We start from the raw sequence: 27,654 nt of genomic DNA, 5'->3' as shown, positions 1-27,654 counted from the left end.
TTGTCTACCCTGTTGCCTGGAGAGAAGCTTGATTAATAAAATCAGACAACTAAATATTCTTCACCTCGACGGGCTGCACCATTTTTTACCCCTTTCATTGTTCTTTTCTCCAGTGCCCCCACTGCTTTTCTAGTATCTTGAATCTGGAAAAAGCCGAAAGCCTTTCATCTTATCAGGTGTGGTTTATTGCCCCCTGGTTACATAGTAATTTGGTCTCAGCTCCATGAAGAGGTCATATGATGGGATATCAGCTCAAGAATTGACAGTTCATTGGGCAAATAAGGCAGAGCCTGCCATTACAATTATAACAGCCCAATAAGGAAGGCATAGAAGAGAACCAGCAGGACAGGGAGACACAGCCATAGCGGTTTAAAAGGTGAGGAGAAATCGTAGAAGAGGGCAAGAAATGCCAGTGGGGCTGGGAGAGGGAAGGAACGGGAGTGCGTCTAACCACATGTTCTTCCTGAAATGAAAACTAATGAGAAGATAGAAATAGTTCAGAAGAGGAATCACTGGCATTCATCATTATGATGAAAAAAAAAAAATCTCTCCCTGCAGTGGATGCCTGACTGGGAAGTTCAAGTGACCAGTGGGATTACTAGCAAACTGGCTTGCCTCATAGCTCAGGAGAGAAAGAAAATAATGTTTTATCTTTAGGAGTATAGGTGGGGGTAGAGGGCACTTATTCCTAAGCAAGTTGCAATGGCCAGCTTTTTCTTTTGTGACTGATAAGATGCAATGATGTTGAAAAGCACCTGTTTGGAAAGTTCAAAGGGTTTCCAAAGTAGAAGAAAAGAGAATCTGAACCAAAGCTGATGCCTTGGAGGGGGTGGCTGACAGATAAACTGTGAATTGCTGGTGAGGGAAGTCTCCATGTATACCAGAGGAGTTTACAAGCTGTCTCTCTTGCTGCTAAATGGCATGAGGGAGAAGTATTTATCCTGCCAATTGTTTTCTTAACTCCACAGTAGTACAAATCCTTGTACTATTGTCATAAATTTGAGCCTGAAAGCAGAAAAGTATGGTAACTGCCCCACAAACAGGATTTACCAACAAGAGGCAACCCTTCCCCAGGCATTTTTCACCTGGGTCTGCAAGGCATACCTCCTCCTGGGATGGCCATGCAATTGTTCAGAGCTCCATAAATCTATGCCAGCTGGGGGATGTTTGGCAATGGGTGGAGTTGGTAAGACTTTTCACCCCTACTTCTAATGCTATCTTCCCCAGACATGGGAGTGCAGGTCTTGGTCCGAAGCTGAGCAGCAGAGAGGAGAAGGCGCATGTGCTCACTTGTGGATCACCTTTGTTTCTCCTCCTGGCATTCCTGCGACTCAGCCAGGTAGGGGTGGTGAAAGACACACACCTTCCCAGCTGCATGTTTCTCGGGGTACAAGAAGAGCTAGGAGAACAGGAGAGGAGTCTCTGCCCTGTGGCCACTTTGACAGGAAGATGACAGACCCCCAGGTGTGTGCGGGCCAGGGGAAGCCTAGCCTGTCCTTTTCCATTGAGGAAATCTTAAAGAAACCTTCTGCCATCACCACCCAAAGCAGTGAAACCAGGAACAGAAGTAACTACGCTGAGAGATCTACAGCCCTAAAAGCAGGGTCACCACTGGCCTTTGGTAAGTACCAGTTATAACACTTAATGAGAACACTCCTCTCTCCTTAACCTCTAAAGCTATCCTGTTTGATCACGTAGAATTTTTAGTCTCTAGTTTTTGTAGGAGTCTAGGATTTCCCTAACCAGGTACAAATCGTTCATTATACATAAGAAGTAATCTTTAAAAAATAATTTGCTTTCAACCTCACAGTAGACTGGGCTCTGCTGCCAGCCTTTGGTGGGATTTTGAACATTATGAAGCCCCAGTGTCACTGGAGAAGTGAGTATGCAACCTGAGCAGTTATTGCAGGTAGCTCTCTTCAGTAACAATAAGAAGTTCTTATTGAATAAAAATACAAAATCCTGGTGTCTTTCTCTTTAAAAAACAGTACTCTTGTGTGTTTGGTTTTTTTTAAAGTTGCCTCTAGTAAGTAAGGACAGGCATTCAAACTCAGGAAGCCAGACTAGAACTGTGGAAACTTAATGAATTTGTTAGAGTTTCACTTATATCAAGAGGATGTCCAGAATTACAGCCAGATATCCTGTCAGTAGTATTTTCTGATAAATCTGACCACTCATCCTCAAGTAGGAGAAATGGTCTGTAAGGTTAATAGTAGCTGAGTGTTAGACTCAATTGCTGCAACAAGAAAAGAGAAAGCATTTGTGTATAATCATTTCTCCTTATCATCAGGGACAGTAGGTCCATTCTTGAAGTAAATCAAACCAGCTCGTAGAAAAATAGCATGACTTTGATATTAGCCAACAAGCAAGTGCATTAGCCTTCAGTCTACTTCAGCTTCCTCAGTTTCATTACTTTAGCCTTGCACAAACTTCCCCCCCACCACCCCCACCCCCCGCCAAATTGTCTCTTTTTTTCCTTAAACAAAGAACGATGGCCAGCATTTTCTGGATTTATCATTTATTCTTCTTCTTCGACCTAAGTCTTCCATGAAGGAGATGTTTTATGTATACAAACACATCCAGTTACCTGAAAAATTACTTGTAGTTTTGACAGTAAATTTTCACTTTCCTCTCGTTCAACCGCTTTCAACAAAGATTAATGCTAAACTTTATTCTTTGTAACACAGAGAGATCCTTCATGGATCAGGACCTCATTTCCCAGGACACTGGATGAACCATCCAGTAGTAAGGGAGATATTCTTTTTCCAAAGACCTGGCAGTCCAAGTAGCTGGCACTTATTTGCATAGTTTCAGCTCTTTATATATTTAAACTGGATCCTGACCTGGACTGGAAAGAAAACAAGACTTAAACTGGGAAGAAGAGTACAGCTCTGCGCTCACCAGTTTACTGTTAGTCACCAGTCCCACTAACTCTGCCTCTCAGTCATGCTTTGCATGCGATTTTGACTTTCTTGTTCATCTTGAACACAGGGTAACATCAGTCACTCTGTTCAGAGCTTGCTTCCTGATTGTGGGTCAGAGCAAGCTCACAACATGTCCCACAGCTGTGGGAGCCCCTGAAGCCAAGTATATAACCACTGCCTTTGTGCCAGTACCTATGATTTTCTGTGTATGAAGGAGAGGAATAGTCTGCTGATGAATTTTCATAGAACCATGGAATAGTTGAGCTTGGACCGATCCTCTCAAGGTCATCTGGAATTCCAGACCGCTGCTCAAATTCAAAGATAAACAAGGGCGACTTCAAAGATAAACAAGGTTGGTGAAGGCTGCTTGGTTGTTTCATCACTGGTACTGCAGGAGAACTGCAGCATTTAGAGGATTCCTAAACCTGCCGGTGCAGATTGGACCTTAACAACAGCAGATCCAGGCCATGTTTTAAATGCAGTCCTGAAACAAGCAACACGTTTGGTATTTTGTCAGGGTGGACAAGGACATAACTGATGCTGGTGCAAGTGTAGGCTCCCATGTGCCAAAGGAGCCGAGGTGCCAGGCTGTCAAGAGGGGAAGATGCTGTTGTGAATTTGGTGGGACTGAGCTTTTGTGAGCTCAGTTCTTTCCAGAGGGCCCATAGCAGTCATTTTGTGCCACCAGATCCAAAGTAAGACAGATAACACTACTGAAAATTAAGTCAGTCCTGTTCATAACATGGACCATAGAACTGCATTTTAACAATAGGAGACTCTTCCCTGGGCATGACAGAGACAGGACCTCTTTATATTAAGTGTGTTTTGCGATCAATGTGTTGAAGCTCTGTTTCACTGGGCGTGTTGCCTAAGCGTGCTGCTCCAAGCACAAGGTCTGACAAATCTGTATGCAGGACATGGTGGGTTCCTAGGATTGCATTACTGCACTGCCAGTGCTGTTTCATCCCAAACTGCTCCACGTGAGAGTACAGTCAGTTTTTCACCTTGAAAGCAACACAGACAGAATAGCCTCTGACTTCACTTCATCACCTAGCCAGAAAGAGACTGTAGCTGTAGCAAGAGAATATAGTGACTATTCTCTCCCCTGCTAGAAAATAAGGTTGGATTAATATACTTAAGGCAACGTAAAACATTAACTAGTGAAAACAGTATATACACATGAAGATTCACTTAACTGTCACTGGAGCTGGGAAAACAGGAAATCTGAAGAGATATTCCAAAATGTTATTGTACATTGTTTTTAGGATGTTTTGAAAAGAGAATGAAAATGAAACTTTTTCACTGTTGGTTTCCTACTAACACCAAAGAAATACCTAAGATTATGATCCTTTGCTTTCCCAGAAGAACTGCCAATTTTTGCAGATAAGGTTTGTTTATTTTAGAAGTGTAGTACCCTATGCTGTACATCTTGGGATAACTGTTGTATTTCATCATTCAACTTCATGCCATATAACAATGGCACTAAACAAGTTGTGTAGTCAGCCATATCTAATTTGCTTCAGTGCTAGCCAAGGTCAGAGAACAGAAATGAGGGAACTTCTCAGAAATTCCAGGATGGGACACAAATCTAGCTGCTTTCTCAGACAACTCAGGAGCAGCAAAGAAGGAAGTACTACAGGTCAGGGCTGAATTATATCTTACTATGGATTTCAAAACCATTTCCTACATCCTATATGGTATGTATCTGAACTGAGCCATGATCCATATGAGAGTAATAACTGGCACCACACATATTCATGACTACAATTAGGTGTATACCCAGGCTGGATATTAACATCGAGCTTGTCTGCTCATCTAGGCAGTCTAGGTACCAAGATCACATTCGTCCCGAAGTCTAGGTCTAGCCATTAAAAGCTGAAGAGATGCATAGGACTAGAGGACCAAAAAATGCAAAATGTCAGGAACAAGCAATATAGACAAAGCTTTCCTGGAGTCCTTTCCCAAGAAAACTCGGGAGTGCTGGACCAGATGACTTCTAGAAGTTTCTTCTAGCCTAAATTATTCTATGATACTTCGGCGAAAAAAGATATGGTGATGTGCAGCACCCGACTTTCATGGAAAGCTGGGGCAGGACTTGATAATATATGAAAAGATCTCTGGACATTACTCCTAAGTTCACAGGTTTTTGTGAGTGTAATTCCAGTGGGACTTGGAATAAAGAGTGTGCAGTCTTTGCAGGAATATGCGACTTCCCAGTTGCATTAGCCATTTCTGTGTTTTCTGCACAAGAACAACTACTAGAAGGCCTGGAACTGCAGCTGTTGATCTGAAGTCTACTGAAATTTTTGAATTTTTTAAAGGCTCTTACCAAGTTAAAAAAGGAATAGTGAACAAGAAGACATTTTAGTATTCAGTCTGTGCTTTCTCCCTCTTTTTTTGTCACAGTGCCATGGCCTTTCAAGGGACACAAATAAACACCCAGCAAGTGCTGCTGTCCTCCCTAGTCAACTCTTTCATTTTAAACAGAGAAGACTAGCGAGCCTATTTCAGACGAAATCCTTCTTCTGAAATCCCTGTGAACTTGATTTCAATGTACTTGAAAGTACATCTCAAATAATTGTTCATTACTTCCCTGGTTTCTGCCAGTGAGACTCCAGCAACAGGAGGTCCTTTATCAAGCCAAGGAGAGCTTGGGATGAGGACATTACACCTTAGAAATTGATAATAAAAGCAGTAACAGATACAGTAATTTTGTCATTCTGCCTGTGTTATGTCCCATTACATTAAGAATACGCAAATTAATGGGAATACAACTACTGCTTCATACACAAATGTCAATATGGTGATTGTTTGCTTCTCCCTTAGCAATGCTCCACCCAGCTTTATTGCAAAAGAGGAAACAGCTGAAGGAATATAACTGAACAGATACCACCTGGCCAAGAACACTAACTCACCCCACCTACTACACAGAAAAAAAAAATCCACCTAAAAAAATAGTGTTGGAAGCAAGAGAAAAACAGCACAATAAAAAGCTGCTTGCCCTTCTCAGTAACAGACTCTTCCTTGTTTACAGTCTCAGTAAGACCCTGAAATTATAAGCCTTATGACTGCAACAGGTCTGTCTCTCACCAGTGATTGCGCAAAAAGGCTTAAATTGAACTTAGACCACCTGAAATAACTTCCTCCTTCTAAAAAGAAATTATACTATCTTGCCTGAAATTTCCCATCTTTTCCTACACAATTGAAATTCAAGCCAAAATGACCGCTTTGAGCCATGAGTCAAAGTCATTTCATGACAGTAATAAATATCTCATGTTGTGCCAGGCTGAGATGTCATTGCCATCCCTAGAAAAACAAACAAACAAACAAAAATAAAATAAAATTCACTCCCTGGAGGGAACTTTACTCCATGCCAATTCATAGATATTTTTCAGAGCTCTCTGCTGGAGTCACATGAATATGCATCAAAAAATATTGGCTGTCCTAAAGAGCTACCACTTAGAATCACAGAATGGTTTGGGTTGGAAGAGACCTTAAAGTTCGTCTATTTCCAAACCCCTTGCCATGCTTGTTCAAGACAGTAAGCACCAGAGAAGGTTGCAATGCAAATAGGGCTAGATCGTGAGGCTCATAACTCTCAGATATAAACTTTAAACCCTGTATCATCTACCTTCAATGCCATCCTCCAGAAAGCTTCCTTGATTTTTGCAGCTTCTCTGTAAGGCTGATTCCACTCTAACTTGCTGCTTTGATCTCAAACAGATCCTCCCACTCTTTTTCACCAGTTCACAGAGACATTGGTATTTTCCCATCTGCATAGGACAGTGTTCTGTTCCCTCCCTGTTTTCTCTTCTTAAGCCTATAATTATTCTATCCATGCTTATACATAAGTCATGCTCCTCACATTTGTATGTGAGCATCTCAGAGAAAAATTTTGTGGAGAAAAGTTGTGTATGAAGCATGAAGGCATGAAAAATCTTCTCTGATGCAAACCCCAGAGCCTAGATGTAAGTGACTGCTCAGGAGTGCAGTCCATCATTGTGTTAAGATTTTAACATTCTTTGGTGGTAACAGCAAGCAAACCTGTGCTGTCACATTCACTTCAGGGTCATGTCAACCATGGAACCAAAATTCCCCAGTGAGTCCATTATGATTATGTGTTGCCTCTTACTCTATCTTTCCACCAAAGAAAACCAGGCATGGAGGAAAACTCAATCAAATTCTAGGTTTGCCATTAAAGCAGAACCGACCCAGTTATCTTGACTCTGAAAAATTGGGGCTTATGGTGAGGCTTTAGTGTAGAGGTATTTGGTGTACCTCTCTTGGGATCCTAACAGCCACACACAGCTGACTGCCTTGAACCACAAGGCTTCCCAGCATGTTATACTTCAGTGTATGGCCTTGCGAGGTCTGCTTACCTTTATAAGGAAGAGTAAGGATTCATACTGCATTCATGAGGGCAGAAAAATAATCTGAAAGATCTTTACAGTGCCCCTGCTATGCACAGAGACAATGGTGTTAGTAATAAGGCAATACCATGGCAGAAGAAACATCATGGCTGCTGTAGCCAATTTCATCACCTTTTAGGGTCAGGTGTCCTGGCACATGTTGCGACTGGTTACTGTTGAGGTTATCTTCAGCTCTCAATAAGATTTTTTATAATACCCATACTCAAACATAACTTAAACTTATGGCTATACTTCCTGAAAAAGGGCCAATATGCATTTCTCTTATGTTTTCCTGTAAACAAGAGCATGCAAGTGATTTCCTGAGGATGAGGTGGCTATCAATATCTTCCTAGATATCACCAGTGTCACCTGCCACAAAGGCAGATGGGAAATGTTGACAGCTTGGCAACAGCTGCCTTTAAAATAAACCAATGCCCAAACCTGAGCAGCAGGTAGCCCAGATGTAGAAGAAAGGACAAATGGACCTGAACCAGAAAAAACACTGGCCTTTAGCCTATACTCTGGCCTATCTTCCTATAGAGTAGATGTACCTACAACGACATTTAAGAAAGCAACAGATTTTTATAAAAACTTGGCATCTAGCAAGCCCCACAATAATCTTGCTGACAGATTTTCAGAGCAGCTCCTCATCTACTGTACTTCTGAGTTCTTCAGAAAGGCAGACATCAATTTGGATTCTGAAAGGGAGCTGAGCTTTCTTGATCATTTGGTTGTGTTTCCTTACTTCTACACTCCTTTTGTGTAAATCTTCCACAAGGACCTTTGAAAGTTTTAAGGTGGAAGGAAGCAGAGGCTACATTTTGGGGTCAAATTCACCAGGATCATGCCCCTGCAACATGAGATCATCCTGGCATTGATGTAAAGCGCAGAAGGATTAAGGCTATTTTCAATTTGATCGGGTTTGAACAGTAAAGAATCTAGACCATACATGTGCTTCCTTTTTTTCACAAACTACAAGGTGCGCTGAACAACAGTTGCTTTATTCAAAGCTGTCTTGTGCTTTGTTCTTCACAGATTCCAGCAGGAGTCAGTTAGACCATCAGTTACCTTCAGCCAAGATGTTTCTCTCTTCCACATGTGCTACATCCGTAGCCAGAGCAAAGAAAGTGCAAGCAGCAAACTGCAGGAGACGTACTGAAAGCCCAGCTTCTCTCTTTGGTGAGGACACAGGATGTGAGCACCTGGAACGCAAAAGAAGACATGAGGAAGAGGAAGATCAGCTGTGTGATTTTCCAGCAGACCATACGCTTCATGGTGAGTGCCTCTATATTCAGTCTTTCTCCCAGAGTACCCCAAACAACAGCTTTAATTTTACCTAGCAAAAAGACAACACAAATATTTCTACTGCTAAGCTTCTGGCTGAGGCACAGAAATCAGGCTCACTATTGAAAACATGGAGACCCCACCCTTTGAGCTAAAGATCTAGCTCAGGTCTGTCAATGCTACCAATTGTAGTAATAGAGACTGCTTTGGGTGTTTCTTGCCCTCCTACTTTGAGTGGCAAACTATGGAGCTACCTTGTTCAGCAGCCTCCCTCCCTAGGTTGTGCAACATCCATTTCCTAGGACATGGGCATTGCACAATGAGGAGACCGAGACTGCTGAACATGATGAATTAGCTCATTGTGTTCTGTACACCTTGGACCCACTGCAGAGGTGATGAAGAGGTCATCAGCATGTGCATAGGCAAGCTGTTGATCTGCTCTGGGTCTGGCATGCAGTATGTGTCAGGCACAGTTTTCAAGCCTGGCCATGTGGTAGGTCTTCTAATTTCCTTAGTTCTGAGTACTGCTAAACTGGTCTCTTAGCCAGAGCAAAGAACAATATAAGTATACTTGGCCATTATGTTCCACAGAAACTTGAAGCTAAGCAGGATGTGTGCCACGGGAACAAGAGAAGCTCCGAATAAACTGACTGCAATTTATTAGTAATATAGAATAAAAACTGCTTTAAGTTCTTGAGTTTTAGGAAAGGTTATTATGGACAACCAATAATACGCTCCAGAAAACAAATTCTCAGTAGCAGCAGTAGTAAGGTGTTTCCTGCATAGTTTTTGTTTATTCATTCTTCTCTGGGAAAAAAAGTAAAAAAAGCACAATTTCAATTAAGACCATTGAAGACTCCTAACAGGCTTATGTGACCACAGATGCAGAATTACCTAGCTGGCTTCACTGAGATCCACACATCTTCCTCAGCCCATACTCTGCAAGTTGTCAAAGGAGCCATTTCTTTCTGTGAATTACATTTGAAAGAAAAACCTTGCTCCTGCTGCTGCTGCTATGGTATACATGAGGCTTGTGACAAGCTGTTGTAACCCCCTCCTCCTGAACAAGACAGTGTCTGTCTTGGTGCAGAGAGTAGCCTTGTAAAATAACTGGATTTTATCCTACCTTTGCCCTATAAGCTGCAGGATGTTGATTGCAGCTAGGCAAAATAACATTGCCTCCTCACAGAAAAGCCAAAATCACGTGTATCTGGCACTCAGAGTTGCCCATGAGTGCCAAAAAGGGGTATATTTCATGCAGGAAGGAGTTCCCAGCTACGGGGATTACACCGGAGCTGGGAGGTGGCTTTCCCAGGGTGATAGAGGAAGGAAGCAGGTGTCCCAACTCAGCACTTAGCCTCATTGACCAGAACAATGGTGGGTTCCAGCATCATCCACAAAAGAGGGGGAGAAGTTTGTAATTATCTGCACAAAACTGAGCTGAGCTGAGCATGCCCTTTCAAGAACAACATAGATTTTAAAGGCATTTTAAACAAAATCCCTCTGTTCCCTGGTGGCAGTAGGGTTTTGAAACCAAGCAGAGGTTTAATGATCTGCTATTTTCTAGGGTACTGGTTCCTGGGGTAGCTGAGGCTTTGATAGAAACTGGCTGAAGGAGGGGGGAAGATCCTAAAGCACTGGATTGGCATTTTCCCCATGGTGCACAAACAATGATGCTTCGGATCTCGTTCATACACTGTGTCATTCTTAGCAGAGAGCTAGAGGCCTGGGCTTAAAAAATCCTTTCCAGCATCATAAGCTTCAGCCTCCTTCCTCCACTTTGCATGAGGGGGAAAGCGTTAATGGCTCTTTTTGTTCTGCCTCTGGCTGCAACTGGAGTCACCTTTCCCAGACAAGGGCAGCAGCAGCAGCTGCAGGAGAAGCAGACTGCATTATCCCTGGAAGCAATCTGTAATCCTTACAGCTCAGGCTGTTAGCAAATTAACTCTATTTCCATGACTATTGACTCCACGAATCTTCAGACATGCTTCGGCCATGGTAGCTCTAATCCAGTTACTGGTCCTCTAAGAAGGCACCTGGGCAGTGCTATCTGCTCATAGCACAACCATGAGGTTGTCCCCAAGACCTCACTCACACCCACACTGAGGATGCCTACAGGCTCCCAGGGAAATGACACCGGCCTCAGTGGTGGAAGAGCTTTCCGACATGAAAAACTGGAAAAGTCCTTGGCTGGGCATTCCCTCACCCCTCTCTCACAGCCTGCCTCTATCTGTAAAAACCACCTGCATAATTTGTGAGGAAGGGCACTAGGCTTTAGTCAAGCATACATACCTGTATAGCTGTCAGGGAGCAGAAGAAATCAAGCATTCTGTACAATCACCTTGGAGGTGGAAAGGCTGAGGTTTGTGTGGTTTCTGGATAGGAGGAGAAAGATGAGGAGGAGGCTATGACAGTATGCCCTCCATGCGCAGGTGGTCTGAGATAGCAAGAGCACTTTGACTGTGACCCTGATTGTGAATTTGGAGCATATTTCCAGGAGCCCTGTAATATTGTAGTGTTCCTAAAAATTAGCTTTTCTCACAAAATAGCTTCTGCGATTAAGCCATTTAAAAATGTGGTATCATTTAAACTAAACCAGTTTATGCCCTTATCACAAACCATTTACAGGCAGCAATGCCTCTTGCACTTTGAACTTAGAGGCTGCATTGTAAGCAAAAAGAGAGAAAAGCCCTCATGTGCTAGAGATATGCGGACAGTGACATTTTGTTTTGCTAAGCCCCCGTTTGAATTATGAAGTCTTCATTCTGGATTTTGGGTGCTTTCACCTGTAGCCCTCTGGACAAATAGGTCAGCAGATTTTTTTGAAATGCCTGTTCTTGGGAAGCAGTGCTGACAGTACCCGTTTTAGAAGGAGACCATCCCAAGAGAGGTCTTACTTTGGATCTGTGGGTACTGACTCTGCTTGGACCACCTCTCTGTGAAATGATTATTTACTGCCATTTTACCATGTGCAACAACCATGACTGCCAGGGTCTTCAAAACTTAAGAACAAGCAGGAAAATTTCCTGTGGCTGTCAATCAGCATCACAGCAACTTGTCCATGTAAATGGCCGCATTAAATCCTGAGGTCCCACTTTCCTTTTAATTCCTTCTCTCTGCTCTCTGTGACACCCTTGGGACTTAACCATTTTACAAGAGTCAAGCACTGGAGCCTGAGAGGATTACATGCCCCCACACCAGCCTGACCTATGGCAGCTCCTGGCAGAAATTGCCACAGACAAGATCCTAGCCTGGTTCAGATCCTTGTGGGCAATTCTTTTGCAATGACTTTTACATATGCTGGGTGTGATTGTATACAATTGTGTGTGTGTGAGCTGTATCTATTTACATCCAAAGGCAGTGGATGAATGTGCCCTGTATTGCACGTGGGTAATGGTTCCAATCCTTTGCTCCAGTGAAGGAGCTGTCAATGCCTTGGAGAAGCCAGATAGCATCATCACTTTAAGATACTGGCAGATGTCCAGTTTTGTGGGATTTCTTCTGCGGGCAAAATTCAAGTACAAGGTAGATCAGGCTTCAATATATGTAGCTGGCTTATAATCCCATAAGAAACTGGGGGTTCCAAGCTGTGGGGAAAACTGGACTATGTTATTCCCTGGAGCTCGTATCTCCGTTATTCACTGAAGAGGAGGCTGCCATAATGAGTCAACATCACCCAAACATTTCCATAGCAGAAATTCTCTGCATGTTGCTGACTGGGAGCTCTGGGATCTTTTTATTAATCTAATTGTTTCATTGTTACGATAGCATCTTTGATCCCAAAGCATATTGACCAATTCTGGTTGCAATTATCATAAAGACAACAAGAAATAAAGAGATAATCTCAGTTCTGGAGAACTTCCAGTGTAAGTCATGTTGCCTCTACTCTGATGCCAGTTGCAAGCATCTTTAGCTCAGTGTTTATGGTTTTTTTCTGAAGCCATAAATTAATTTGTACTGTTCATTTGTGGACAATATGGTCAAATCCATGTACCCCTGTGAAACAGCATAGTTTATCTCTTGCAGAACAGTCTTTCCTCCAATATGCTGATTTACCTTAATGCATTTATAAAACACCAAGAGACAATGAAGCACTGCATAATCACAATTCCAGATAAATATTGGCTGCCCAGAATATGCCAATGGGACTTCAAGAAAGGGCACAAGCATCCCATTGCCCTGCGGAACAAAAGGAAGTAATTCTAAATGAAAAGGAAAAGCATGAGGAAAATCTAAATGCCTATATATGTAATTTTTCTGCCATTAGCTGTCTTACCAGCCTTCTGTTTATCAGTGTGAATAGTTCCTGCAACCCTATGTCTCTGGAGTGCATTATTCCTGTATACATTTACAAATGCAGCAGGCCATTGACCTTGTTTCAGTGGGTTTACTTGAGACATTGTTGAAGGCTGGTTCTTTGTTTTCCTCCCTCTTTGAAGACTGACTATTTATAATAACACCCCAGGCATTAAACCTGAATCCTTTCCTCCCATCCTTCAGGCTCTGTTCTCATAGAAGCCTCACTGATATAAACAAACACTGAAGAAAGAAAAGCTGCCAGCAGTTGGGGGACTATTATAAATTCTGTTTGTGTTTTTCCTTCATGTTTATGGTGGGTTTGGTTTCTTTTAGTTAAAGCAAATGTTAGTATTCAGTGCTTTCCTTCTTTCCTGGGAAGTTTGGATCCAAAGGGTACGTTACATGGGACCAAGGTGTCAATTTGTTCTTGCTAGTCAAATCTGTGTAATGTGGCCGCTTGTAATGTCGATGGCACATCTTGATAAGTTTATTTCAAAGGTCTTATGAGTACTTATTGGCTTCTCCTGAATTGTTTGAGAACTTCTCATTACATACCTGGGATTCGGTGTTTTAAATTACTGTTCTTTGAAATGGAGGTCTTTTACCTACTGTGTTAGCAAGCTCTTTATGCTGAAATGAGAAGCAGAAGAGACTACATACTAAAATAATGGTGGAATTATGCTTTCTTGGAGGGAGAATAGACTCTGAGGCAGGGATGTAAATAAGCACGCCTGATTGATTTCTAGAGGTTTGCAGGTACAAATAACCACAAAGAGCAGGAATAAAGTAGAAAAAGAGCTGTCTTTGCAACATGCAATAAGTTTAGATTTCTCTATGGGCAAATGGCTGGTTTCTGACAAAGATGGTTGACCAGGCAGCATGGGGAAAGTGGCGGGAGACCTGTTTTCCTTAGTAAGAACAGTTGTTGGATTATGTTGGCCACTACTTTTCAGGTGAAGTTTGACAATGGCTGAATCTTCACAGAAAGTCCATTTCAAGCTTGAGATTTAGCTGAATGGGGAAACTGTACATATATCTACCCCAAGTCCACTTTGACCTGAAGGAGTTCAAGAAGGTGCAGGTCATTTAGCCAAGGTACAGAATTGATATCAAGTGATAGAAACTAACACACACTCCTATCAGTTGCAGTCCCTCAAACCATGGCCCACATGCTTCTTCCTCCAGATATTCCACTGTCCTCTCGCTGTGCTGGAGTTACACACAATGCCATTTAAGAGCAGCATCATTTGCAAACAGTCATCATTTTTTTTTGGAAGATAGAAAGGGTAAAATTCACTAGGGACTCAGGTTGTTGGTGAGAATCGTCCTCCACAACGAACTGTCTACATGAATGGTTTCATATATACAGTCTGCTCCTTGCCATCTTCTCTGACAAGTAAACTAAGAAATTCCCTTAGCTGCTACTGTACATTTTCTTTAAACAGGTTTCTAGCCTGGTGTTTTTAGCATTTCTGTTCACATCATCTAAAGTCTGTACCTCTCTGCATTTCAGCCTTGCTGTCAGATGGTTAGGCTTTCCATCAAGGAGTTGTGGACTGAAGTCAAGCCTTTAAAAGCTTAACTTTGGAAATGCTTAGATAGCTTACAGTGGATGCTAAATGCTGCATTTCACTGCCAGGAGGTTCTATACAGAGCACATTGTAGCTATCCAACTGGGATAATTTTTGCTAGCCATGACAGTCCTTCTTAACACATGCCGAACAGCCACTTTAATAGAGACTAGCCACAGTGCCATATTTCCATTTAAATATTGCAGCACAAGCTCTTTTGAAAGCTGTGAGCCACCTCTTCAAAGAAGAGGGACTGCCACGGGCACATCTCTGTACACAGACAAGCATGTTTTGTCCTGGTGCCATCAGCACTCTCTAATAAGTCTTTGATAGAGTTGCAGTCGGGTTTTTTTTTGCTATGGGCTTGGCTGCCACGAGCAGAATGTCACCACAAGAGAACAACATTTAGAAAAGCCACAAGAAGAAACTGACTGGGAGACCCACATATCTGCAATAGGTTGAATTAAAAAGAAGAGAGAGAGGAACTTCTTTCAAAGAGGCTGAAAGGGAAAACCAGAATGTAATTAGATATAATGGGGCTCTTTTTCAATGCTTCTAAGTTTCTTTCTGAAAAACAAATGATACAATTAACTTGTTATCCAGAGTAAAATATATTTCTGATGTTATGTAACTAAAGCCACCTGCTTGCTTATGTAACTGCTTTCTCTCTCTTCTTGTCAAAGGAGCAGCAAAATGTTTGAAATTGGTTATTGCATACCATGAGAAGGTGTCTGTCCAGAAACAGAGGACTGCAGCAAGATAAACTGATCCCACCTGTTTTCATCTCCCTGGGTTACATACTCCAAAGCAAATATGTGCCAGCACTGACTTCCAGCCCTTCTCTTGGGCTTTTTGTTCATTATCCCTCAAGTGTACACACCCTTGTAACAAGACCATGTAGGCTTGAGATAGTCTTAGCCAGCTAATGGACTAAGTGCAAATGGGAGGTGCAATTGCAGAGATCTCCCTCAGGGAGCATTTATCTATGTGGTTCAGGCGAGCAGGGCAGATGAGAAACACCAGTGCAAGGTGTATCATAGGGTATTTGCCTGCTACAGACTACAGTCCAAAATTAATTTACTCAAGTATGGCATTGCTGCAGCTGTGCATCTTTTACTTAACAAAAAAGTACAAGAAGTAATCTTCAGTATTGATCTGCTTATACATTTAATACCTTGTAACTGTGTTGTACTGGATAGTGGAAATAATCCATAATATGCTAACCTAAAAGTGTGTAAATAAGCAATTGCAAATCAGAGTCCTTCAGCTATGCATAGTATTAAATTCTGAAATTTCTTTACTTGTTAGGAAAGCAAGGGAGCAGGGGTGGGGCTTCAGTCCATGTGGATATTTGGAGGTCAGAAATCACATAATAAAGTAAGTTGTGAGGGACCTCTGGAGACCATCTTGTCCAAACCCAACTCTAAGCAGGACCAGCTTGAATCAGGTTCCTTAGGACTTTGTCCAGTCACATTCAGAATATCTCCAAGGACTGAGAGATCCCAGCCTCTCCAGTCCCACTTCAACTACCTTCATAGTGAAAACATTTTTTCCTATTATGTAAACAGAATTTTCCTTGCTTCAACTTGTACTCATTGATCTCATCCTTTCACTGTGCACCTTCAAGAAGAATCTCTAGTTCTATAAAGTTCGAATGTTGCAACTTGCTCCAAGTGTGACCTAGTAATAAGGTCAGACTTGCAGAGGGCAAATGGAACCTATCACTGGATTTAAAAGAGCTATACTCCTTTATCTGCATGGAGAATCTGGTCTTTCCAATATCAACAGCAAGGCAATGTATAGACAGCTGTAGGTATCCCTAACCATCTGTGAATGCTCATATATTTAGCCACCTTCTATTTTTTAGGCTTGGTTTCAGCAGTCAGCTAACCTGCAAATGACTTTCACAAAGCATAAAAGCACACTTGAATATCCCCAGCTTTTACATAGAAAATAGCCCAGGAAACTCAGACAGAGTTTTATTTCCCCAGAGACTCTAGAGCCACATTTATAAAGCCAGTGTTACACTTCCAACACTTTCTACTCTTATATCTTCGACCTACATTCTTTATTAGACTGTAATTCTGAATGCTGTTGTTTGCTGTGGGATCTCTGAGCTAAGGTCCCAAGGCAAAGGGCAGTATCAAAGCTACAGTCAGAGAAAGTTTCATCTTGTAAGAGAAAATGTTAACATAGACTCCCAAAGTTTTTGCATTTTTTTATAGATCTTAAAAAAGAAAAAAATTGGAATGACTGATTACTTACAGAAAAAATGCGCTCTTCTAGATTTCCTACTGGCAAAAGCCTTGATTAGTTCACAAGAGTCTGTTTTGTTAGCAATTTAATTTCATTTCCAGTTGAAATCAAAGCCTGTCCTTCAGACTCTGCTGGCCCATTGCTGACCTCATGTTGTTTTATTTTGTTTAATCTGATAAATTGCAACTTTGAAAAATCTGGTTTCAGTAGGATTGATGCTTCTGAGCACTGTGTAGACCTCTCCCTTACATAAGAATCTCATCTGTATAACAGTTCACCTTGCAAGAGGGAAAAATGTGGAGGATTTAAGATTGAACTAATAGTTTCTTTTGCCCATCACCAAGTTGTCTGGGTCATTTTCATACCAAAGAAGCTGATATTAGGCATCAGAAACTCACAAGCCTGTTACTCTGAAGTCATGCTCTCTAGTCTTGGAAAGTTCTTAGCTGCTAGTGAGACGGAATACAGGAAAAGATTATCTGGCAGATCCATTCCCTTTCCAGTCTCCAGCTTTTTCTCCACGGTTAAAATGCTGTGGGGTTCAAGGCAGTGGATCCAGCTCTCAAGTACGATAAAATGTCCCGGCTCAACTAAAAGTTTCTTTTCGAACTGACACCAGCTGTGCACAGCCTTTGCCTTTTCATTCTCATATATTCTTTGTAGGGTAGGATTTTCAGCTCCTTCTAGGATCATAGACTTCACTACTGAGTTTGTTTCACACTTCAGATGTGTAGAGATGGTATTGGATTGCTTTTAACAGCTGATTTCTTCAGTCTATCTAGGTTCATTAATCCAGTGAACTCTGTACCAAGTGTTCTGCCAACACCCACAACTTCCTAAGCTGGTAGCCAAAGTTAGACATCCATAACATCCTCTCTGTCTCAGGTGTGCATGAGCATACTCTCTATGGAGAAGTCCTGCAGCTAGCATGGTCTAATAGTGAAAATCATTCCCTCCTAGCTCAGGTAGTAGTCTCTGGTTTGGGCTCTAGAAGTTTTCCTTCAGCTTTGATTAACCATTATGAAGAGGAGTTGATAACTGTCATCATATGTGCTTACAGGCAAGAACTAGTGATTGCTGTTTGTATGGTGCCCACTGCAATGACATCTGACCCAGCTGGTCTTTGGCATTCATTTCAATCCCATCATGGCCTAGTTCAGTCATCCCAGTTCTGTAGAGTCTGATTCATATATAAGGCAGAAGGGTTTATACTGGACTAAATCATTACTTGCTGTATTCTGATAGAATATTAAATATACCTTTTTTTCATTGTTATTTGATGTGACATCTTATGTTTTAAAATCTTCCAGCAGCTAGGCAGGTTTGTTCTCTTTCTCCTGAAGGCTTCCTTATTGCTAGAAGGTATATAGAATGCTTGGGCATACTAAACTTGGCAGGGCAAGAACCCTGCCTGCATCCCAGATGTTTATGTACAGTTGGGACCACAGGAACAAGGAGGTGGTCACGGTTTGAGCTTGGATCACTTGCTCCACTATGAAAAGGCTGCAGGTAGATTGCAATTTCTCCGGGTTTGTGGAGCCAGCCTTCTACCCTTAGAGGCAGGAAGGAGCTCAGCTTGTTGTTTGGGTAGATGTATCTCAGGGAGGCCTCAAATTTCTGAGACTATGACAAGGTCAGGGAAAATTTAACTTCTTGTTCTGGATCTGCTATATGAATTGCCCTGTGCTAGAGAAATATAATTACCATACATTGTAATGATACACATACAGGAGAGAGATTCATTACTGTATGACAGAACATGATGTGCTTGACAAAATATCAGCTTAGTACTCTATCATACCTGTCTGCAGTATCTCCCAGGAGAATATGGAGGTCATGCCCCACAGAGAGGTGTGAGGTAAACATCTAATAGACAACAGACACCATTATGAAATGTTAGCTCTATCACATCTACAGGGGACATAGTGTCCTGAGATTCATATTCTCAGCACTGATGTTTCTTTTTTAATCCATATAGAAATAAATCCCCCTTGCAGCAATCTTTTGGGGAGGGTGAAGTAGATGCAACTTTGTAATCAGGGCTTCTTAGGAGAGGGTGCCTATTGCTATGTTCAACATAAATGTACAAAAACATTTCTCATTTCAGATACCTGGCCCAGCAGTGCAAACAAGATTCAACGTAAGTAACATTTTTCTCTTGGGGATGAAGCCAATGCTGCAGTCTATTGAGTAGCAGTTTGATAGGCCAAAGAAAAGTCTAATGATATAGATTTAACTGTGTTGGACATCAGCTTTATTAAGCTGCTTCTGAGGTATGGGTGTATTGACAGTATTTATGATAAATGATGCTCTTTAGTTATTCATGCATGACTAGTTTGCTTTCAAAGTACACAAAAGATTTAAAAAAGATAAAATATTCACAATGGAATATATTCACTTACTGGTTCCCAGGTATCGTGTCCTTAGGACGTTCCTACCAAGTCAATGGACAGATTTTTTTTATTCTTTGTTTTTCTGTGCCAACAGACCCACAATGAAGTTTTGATTACAGAATTAAAAATGTCATTTTCTGGTTGACATAAAGCCAAATTTATATTGGACAAAGTGTTTAGTTACCTTTTTCACTGCTTTAGCCTTCAAAAGGAAAATTTTTTGCTAGTGGCTGAGCAAAAGGGGAGAAAAAGTACTAAGTCTATTTCAGGGACTAAGCTAATCTTCTCCGGTTAACTGTTCCCTTTAGGAAATGTATCATCTAGTCACGTAGTACGAATTGGTAGTTGTCATCAGACCATGGAAGACCAAAAGCAGTTACTCAAAAAGGTCATTTTCTCCAGAAACATGGTGTCATTGCAATTACCTCAGGTCATCAAGTATTAAGCTTATCATAGTCACTAGTGATCTTAGGATTTTTATGCTTCTATCAGTCTGCAGTTTTCCAAGCTCAGTAGGAAAAAAAAACTGTGACTCATTACGCTTGGGGCATGGCTTTTTTGCTCCGGTCATTCAATGTCAGCTGGAAGATAATCCATTTCTGCCTCAGAAAGCGTTCCAGTCTTGGAATGAGGCTGAACTCCATATTCTGCAGATCAGCTGCCTTAGAGCTCACTTCTGCTGCTCCTTTCTCCTCCTCCTTGCAAGACTCAGGCCTTCAGCACCATTTCAGAGCAACCTAGGCCTTATTCTAACTAACCAAGCAGAATACCTGATATAGGAGTGCATTTTCAAAACAGTGTGGGGATGCTGAGGGAAGTCTTCAGTGTGGTCACACCACAGCAAGTAAAGGAATGGAGCACTCTTAAGAGTCTTCTTAGGAATTCACAGCACCCGAAGTTCCCTACATGCTGCTCCATGAGTTATAAGGCCTTGTACTTCCTAAAGTTATGCTTGTTTAGAAAGCCCCCACACCACAACAGTGCAGTCAGAAGAATACCATGATTTTTCTTTTTAAGGGTACATTTTTAATGCCACTGTCACACTACTGCTGAAGGAATGGTATGGGAAGAGAGCAGCAGTCAGTCAGCCTGGAATGGTTGGCTTTCCTCCACAGCATTTATGTATTTTGGGTACTCTTTGACTTTGCTGGCATACAGGAGGGGAAAAATTAATCAAAATTGATAGAGTGAAAGTGGAATAAAATAATAACTCAGAGCTTGAGGAAAGGTTAGTAAGACCAGTATGACAGGAAAAGATAGGGATGGAAAATTTATGAGGTGAGAGAAAGTTGATGATTTGTTACAAGCATGAGAACAGCACCAAGAGAAAGTGAAGTATCTGCTCTTTCATTCAGCTTATGTTAAGGGTTCCTTCACAAGTAGTTAATAAAGGATTATAAATTAGCAACAGATGTGTACATGTGACAGGCAGGACGGGTCAAAGGTCTGTCCAACACTAAAGGACTTTGATGACAAACCCAGTGCAGGACTAGTGTGGTTAACATACATAGGATTTTGTAGCTCTTGACATGTTATGAATCTGCAGAATCAGCACTGCAAATGGGCACTTTTGACTCACTCCTTGAATGATAAAGGTATTTATTTACATTCACTACCGTGTCAGGAGAGAGTCATCTATGGTAAGTACATCTCTAGAAAGTGTGACATCCCAGCTGCGCAGAAATTTGCAGAAGTTGCTGGTTCTCCACATCTTTGTGTGGTCCTGTGGCCTCTTCCTGTAAAATGTGATACACCTTTCTTTTTTTGCACAGTGGAGAGAAAAGGGAAACGAAGAATCCGGACAACATTCACAGCTGAGCAGCTCCAGGAACTGGAGAAGATTTTCCAAGTGACTCACTACCCAGATGTCCACATTCGCAATCAGCTGGCAGCAAAGATAAACCTCCCAGAAGCCAGAGTTCAGGTACATTGTGTCTCGAAAAGGCTACAGTCACTGCAGCAATTCTTTATTCAGGGTACATTCTTAGTAGTTTATGCCTGGGTGATGATGCTAATGAAATATGTGACCTTTCTGTTACCTTACAGAGAAGACCAGTATCACTATTTTCATTTTATAAATAGAGGGGAAAATGTATTTGTCACCCAGCTGGGACTAACCATATGGGATTAATCAAAGGGTTAACAGGAGCTCTAAGCATACTAAATGCATAGCAAATAGGAGTTACAGATGGTTATGAGCAACCTGTTGGACTCTGTAGCAACAGAACGGCCATTTATGAAAATATTTATTAATCATTTATCAACCTTTTATAGGCTAATGTACATCCAGTACATACTGTCATCCACATCCATCTTCTATAGGGTCTCAAAAACCATGAAAATAACTGCCCAAATGAAAACACTTTCTTAATGTTCTGTATTTTTATATCACAGGCTATAAATGCCCTGGCTGTAATTTCAGTATACGGAAACTAATCCAGTTCCCCTCCTGCTGTAATACAGTCTTGCTGACTGAGCTCAAAATTGACCCCAAATGTTTACTGCATATGAAATATACTACAGTAAAATATACATACCACTGTGTATTGGTATTTGGTATTGTTTACCTGGCACTGTTGTGATGATTTTTGCATGAGGCAATTTCTGTGCTTGCCATAATGCCACAGTCCTCAATGTACCTTCAGTACATCAGTGCACATATCCCACTCTAACCTTCAAACTTCAACACAGAACAGTTTATCTACTGTGACATGTCTGGGACTGTCAACTAACCATGATGTTATTACTTCATAGTTAGGTGACAGGGGGAATTGGTACAGTAGAGCCGTAATATGCCCATTAGTGATATCAGTGCACCCAGGATATGCATTTCCAATGGTATAAGACACAAGGTGGGTTATGTCAGTGTTCCCAATAGAACAGCAAATCACATGAAAGAACAGGACAATCTTCTGTTTAGAAAAATTATATATAATCTGTAGGGGAGGGAAATAAAAAAGATATCATGGGAAACATCAGCCTGAGATATACACGAAGGAAGTAAAAAGCCCCTTGTGTATGAATTGCAGATGGCAAATTCCCAATTCAGACAGTGTACATACACATGACACAGGAAACTGTGTTTGACCTCATCTTGGCTAATAAAGGAAAATTGGTCACAGAACTAAAAATTACCAGTAACTTACATATAAGTTACCAGTTGTTATAGATTTGATTGATTGCATTTATCACATGTAAACAAAATAGAGTGCAGAGGATTCATGTATGTTGTCGGTACACTGAAATGATAGTTTGGACAAAGCTAAAAGCAGTGTAAGTCAAATCAGCTGAGAGAGATAATTTAACTGTGGAAAAAAAGTGACCAGCTATTGGATAATCAAGTGAAACATTTCATAACTGTGAAAAGATTGTGTCTGCCAATCAAGAAATAAAGTTCTGATTGCTGTGAAAGAGTTTAAGTGGATAGATGGAATTATATCTCTGCATGTGTGCATGCCTACATGCAAGACAAAATTAAGAATGCTTCATGAGTAAACATTAGGAACAAGAAATTATAAAAAAAAATAGGCAAAGCAGAAGGATATGGCACAAAGCTTTGATGATAAAAATTAAGGATCATCAGACACTCAATAAAAGTCCAGTAACAACAAATAAAATTAAAAAAAAAGTGAACAATTATATTGATCTTACTTTATAGAAACAGTGGGACTGTTAAGGAAGGATAATGTAAAAATGGCAAAGATGTTCAGTCATAATTTCTGCTCTATCCTTGGAAATATGTCAGGTAAGGTGGTAGTATCACATGATGATGATGAAATATTTTCCATAAGGACAATGTTGAACAGCAGCTGCTACAGACAGGAATATTTTAATCCAGACATCTAGGTGACTTACCTCCTGTGGTTCTTAAAAAGCTGCTTGAGAAGCAGTTTGGGTCATCAGTGTTGATATTTAATCAGTTCTACAGCACAAGAGATTGCAGGGGCCTTGAAGAAATCTACTGTTGTGTCAGTATTTAAAGGGTAAATAGGACAACCAGATAATGACTGGCCTGTCAGCCAAACATTGATTTTTGGCAGAACAGTGATAAGGCCGATATGAGTCTCTGTTAAAGAAAGGGTAATATATTTAATGCTTATCAACACTGGTTTATGGGAAATAGATGTCAAGCTCATCTTCTTATGATGAGATTGTTGATGACAGTTTTAAACTGAAAGGGGATAGATTTAGATTGGATATAAGGAAGAAATTCTTTATGATGAGAGTGGCAAGACACTGGAACAGGTTGCCCAAAGAAGTTGTGGAAGTTCCCTCACTGGAAGTGTTTAAAAGTCAGGTTGGGCATGGTATTGGGCAATCTGACCTAGTGACAGGTGTCCCTGCCCACAGCAGTAAGGGTCAACACTAGGTTATCTTTAAAAGGTCCCTTCCAACCCAAACCAGTCTATGGTTCTATGGTACAGTGATGCTATAATTCTATGATTCTGTGTATTTGGTTGAAACAGGTAATAACATCGATGGCATCTCACTGTAAGGACCTTGCCTTTGTCCTACACCTTGCTTGGATTAAGAAAACAGAGAAGATCAAAAGGCACGCACTAGTAGAGAGAAGTTGGGTCTGCAACAGCTGTCCAATTCCAAATTAGGACATTTCAAAGGTGGTCTCTCATAGGAACCATTCACAAACACAAAAGCGAATTTGAAATACATAATCAGTAAAATCTTTAATGACATTGCTATGAAATGGTAAGAAGATTAGGAGAATAGAAAACAATGAAAAGACTGATTCGCTAGTACAGCAAGCTCCAGATCATTGGTCATGTGTCTACGAAAGAACAACAAAGGGACAATCTTACAGAGTAACACATGAAGGTCATTCATCCAACATGGGGTGTGCCACTCTCCTGCACTCTGTTTCAGTCCTTGTTTCCTTAGATAACCTGATGACTGCTGAGAAGGCAAATGAGTCACCTGTGAAATCTTAGGCAGGGTTAAGGAGATACTTGTTTAAATCCCAGTAAAAGAAATTCAGGGAGGGCACAGAGAAATCATTTTAGGGGTAAGGATGTTGGAGAGATGGTTGGGCACAAAAAGAGCAATTCATTCTGCGAATACAGCTTTACCTTTATTTAAAAAGAAAAAATGCCTTAATAGAAGACTTAATCCCATGTGCAGACTTTGGAAAGACCACTTGAGAGATTGAATTTTGGCTTCAGTTCCCCCTCTGTCTTCAATCACTTTGTCAATGTAAAGAGGACTCATTTTTATGATGCTGTTTCACCATATTACTCCTGCATAATAGAAAGGGAATGGATCAGTTCATAGTGACTAAGCAGTTCCCAAATAGAAGCAAACACAGGTAAACAAAACTGTCCTTTCAGTAACTTCAGGTACTGCTAACTATAAGCAGTATAGCAGAGGGCTCCTGGGCATAAAATGCAGAAATTATTATACTGCTCATTATTTGGTTTAAAATACATATGTATTTACACCCAGCTACATCTGTTTTTTATCACTAGCACCTTGTGTTCCTATGCACTACTTGCTTACTTTCAAAAAGCAAGCTCCTAAGACAGATAGAAATTGCAGTGAAAGGGGATTCAACTTTTCACAGCAATGCACCAAGTTGCAATACTGTGGCTGCACAATAAACATTTGTGTGCCTCAGCCAGAAATCAGACAGGTCAGATGAGCTGACAGATGAAAGAAACTCCCTTAAGAAAATTTGTTGTCTATTTTCCAGTGCAAAAGAAAATGCACATAACAGACTGCTGAGTGATTTAGGAAGCAGCACCCCCTTGGGTCTTTTTCTTAGATCCCTATGAAAATTTAAAAGTGTTACCAGCTAAATATAGGAAGAACCCTGTTGCCACATTTCCACTAATAACACATCTTTGTTGCATCCCAGCAATAAATCTAGGTGGGTCTTTTCCCAGACTATTCACTTGGCAACATGGTGAAGGAGACCTATCAGGCAACAAATCACGCCTCCCAAGGAAAGCAGAATGCCTTGTGCCTTAACTACTGCAAAGCTTTGACTGCAAAAGGGTCTGCTTTCCCAGGAGAGTCCTGAAGACGTGCTGCACCCTGTCCCACTGTCTTTCCTCCAGAAGGGAGATCACAGCTTTTATGTGAGCTGTGAGAGAATAGAGGCTGTCCTGATAGTGCAGAGATCCCACATGCTAGGCAAAATGTGAAAGGTGCTGTGTTGAATCCAATTTTTTTTAGGTTTAGACCCTGGATCTGCTGAGCTGGAGGTCAGTGTTTTCTGATGCCCACTTAGAGAGTAGAGAAGTAATTGAATGTGAGCTGTTACTCTTTCATCTCCTGTTTGTTTCTGTGCCTTTCCTTTCTTGCCTGTATCCAGATCTGGTTCCAGAACCAGCGAGCAAAGTGGAGGAAACATGAAAAATTTGGCAACTTTGGTGGCCTTCATCTGACAGAATTTGACTTCATACCTGCTTCCAAGTCAGATATCACAGTAAGTATCAGAAGCTATGCATAAAGCACTGAGGGAGAGATAGAAATCTTTCATCAGGTCTCCTCTTCACCTGGGACTATGCCAGAGGAGGACTGGACAAGATAAAACCAGAAATATGGTGAAGATAAATCCTATTGACTATGGTCAAATAACAAATTTTTTGAGAATAAGTATTACATCATTCTTCATTAAATGAAACCTGTTTTGTAAACGCGATGTGATGTGTCTCTTGCAGGATAATCCTTCCCCATTTTACTTCTAAATCACTGCTCTGTAAATCATAACTTGGATCAAAATATCTTTGCTATCAGAAATATTCAAAATGGGAAAAAATATGACATTTGCAATCGTGAAGCCGTATTGCTTTAGAGACAGTCAGTACCTTTGTACAGTGTCCAGCCTAGTAAGGATGACCAGTGATTTTTGCCATTGATCCACGTCCTTGCCAAGTCTAGGACAGTTAGTATTATCTAGACTGGCACACAAGCTCTTCCCTATCAGTAGTTTTTCCATGGTTAAAACAAAGGGTATTTCTCCTTGCTCCCTGGATAACTGCACACCTCTATGTTTTAGCGATTCTATTCTAAACTTTCCTTCTTAATTACTGAGCACCAGCAAAACAAACAAAGCTGATCATAAATTGTGTCTAACTAAAAGTCTGTATTGATTCACCTGAGGCTTCATTTTTATTCTTGAAAGGCTCCTAGCTTGATGCCAAGAGAGCTCACTGCCACAGTGCCTGCTGCAGGATACTACTCACCACTGCAAGGGCAGCTGACAACTGCCTGGCTGCCCAGCACACTCTCCTTTGTTCCCCACCACTTGGAGCTGCTGCCTTTCCCAAAACCATTCAATGGACTCTTCAATGTCCTTCCTACTTATGGCATGTCGCTATCCCACAAATTGGAAAGGAGCAGTATCTGCGCCAGCTCCACATAAAGAAGGAAACAGGGCAGTGGGGGACTTTGAGGGCATGCTTTTCTCATCCGTGAACATTGTGGGAGTGTGCGGTTCCTCTCCACAAGTAAACCTGCCAGGATAATATGTGGCCAGTGACACAAGGTCAGCTTGCTGCAGGAGAGCCACCATGAGCCGCTGCAGCCTAGCGAACATGGGTGAGAGCCACCACGGAACAGGAAGGAGCTCCCCATCGACCTGAAGAGCAGCATCCTCTGTAGAAACTGAACTGCTCGTCTGAGAACCTCTTGCTGGGGGACAGTGCATTGAACGGCTCTGCAAAAGGACTGGGGCTTTACTCAGCCCTGAGACAATGCTGGATGATCCTATTGTGCTGATGGCAAGATGCTTTTGATGAGATGTGCATAACCCCAATGTCCAGCCAAAACATCTTTCCTCCACAGGTTTAGGTCGTCTTCCTCATACATTCTGGTCCTCATGTGCTGGGGAGGCAAAGAACATGTTTAGGTCAAAAATAAAACTTTCAAGATAATTTTTCCCTAGTAATCAGTAAAGGAGGGGAGTGGGTTTGATTTTCTGTCTGTGTTCTTGGCTTGAATAAAGGAGCACAAACATAACTTGAACTTAAATTGGACAGTCTGAGAGGGTAGCAGTGCTAAGCTCTGGATCGGGTACCATGAGCATCTGGGGACAAGAGAATTCTTCAGCTGGTTAGTTAAAATGCTTATGAAGAAGCCTCTCAGTTTTTGACCTGAATTAAGAAAACTCTAAAGCTCTATCAGAAACAATAACAAAAAGAGACAGCCTAACTGAGTTTAATCTGCTAGACATAATAGGATGCTATGACCCCACAGTCTGGTTTAATTGTAGTTCGATAATGAGATCATCCTGCCCACTTATAAAATGTCTGTATGCCTTATTATTTACATAATATTCATCTCCTTCCAACATATGGCACTTTTTCTCCCTGCCTATTTAGAGTCTAATTCTGTTTCCACTGATGTTTCCACTTTGGGAAGCACTGTTGGAAAGCACTGTATCAAAGGTCATGCCATCTTCTGTCTTGCAGCCTCAGTACATGTTGCATACTAACAGGGGAAGCTACTGAGCAAAGCTGTTAAAACGTGGTGTCCTTCCCAGACATAACACTTCTAAGCA

The 27,654-nt window shown here is 41.3% G+C and overlaps 1 protein-coding gene across 1 annotated transcript; it reads left to right on the top strand.

The window, feature by feature from the left end:
* Positions 1-1,228: 1,228 nt before the first annotated feature.
* ISX (intestine specific homeobox) lies at positions 1,229-27,052 on the top strand. The gene is made up of 5 exons (XM_069849802.1): positions 1,229-1,621; positions 8,369-8,608; positions 20,909-21,060; positions 25,465-25,578; positions 26,278-27,052. The coding sequence occupies exons 1-5, from the start codon at positions 1,450-1,452 to the stop codon at positions 26,515-26,517; spliced, it is 918 nt and encodes a 305-aa protein (XP_069705903.1). The 5' UTR covers positions 1,229-1,449; the 3' UTR covers positions 26,518-27,052.
* Positions 27,053-27,654: the final 602 nt, after the last annotated feature.

Source organism: Phaenicophaeus curvirostris, chromosome 1 (genome assembly GCF_032191515.1).
Source record: "Phaenicophaeus curvirostris isolate KB17595 chromosome 1, BPBGC_Pcur_1.0, whole genome shotgun sequence".
Taxonomy (NCBI): Eukaryota; Metazoa; Chordata; class Aves; order Cuculiformes; family Cuculidae; genus Phaenicophaeus; species Phaenicophaeus curvirostris.
This window is presented reverse-complemented; position numbering and strand designations above follow the sequence as displayed.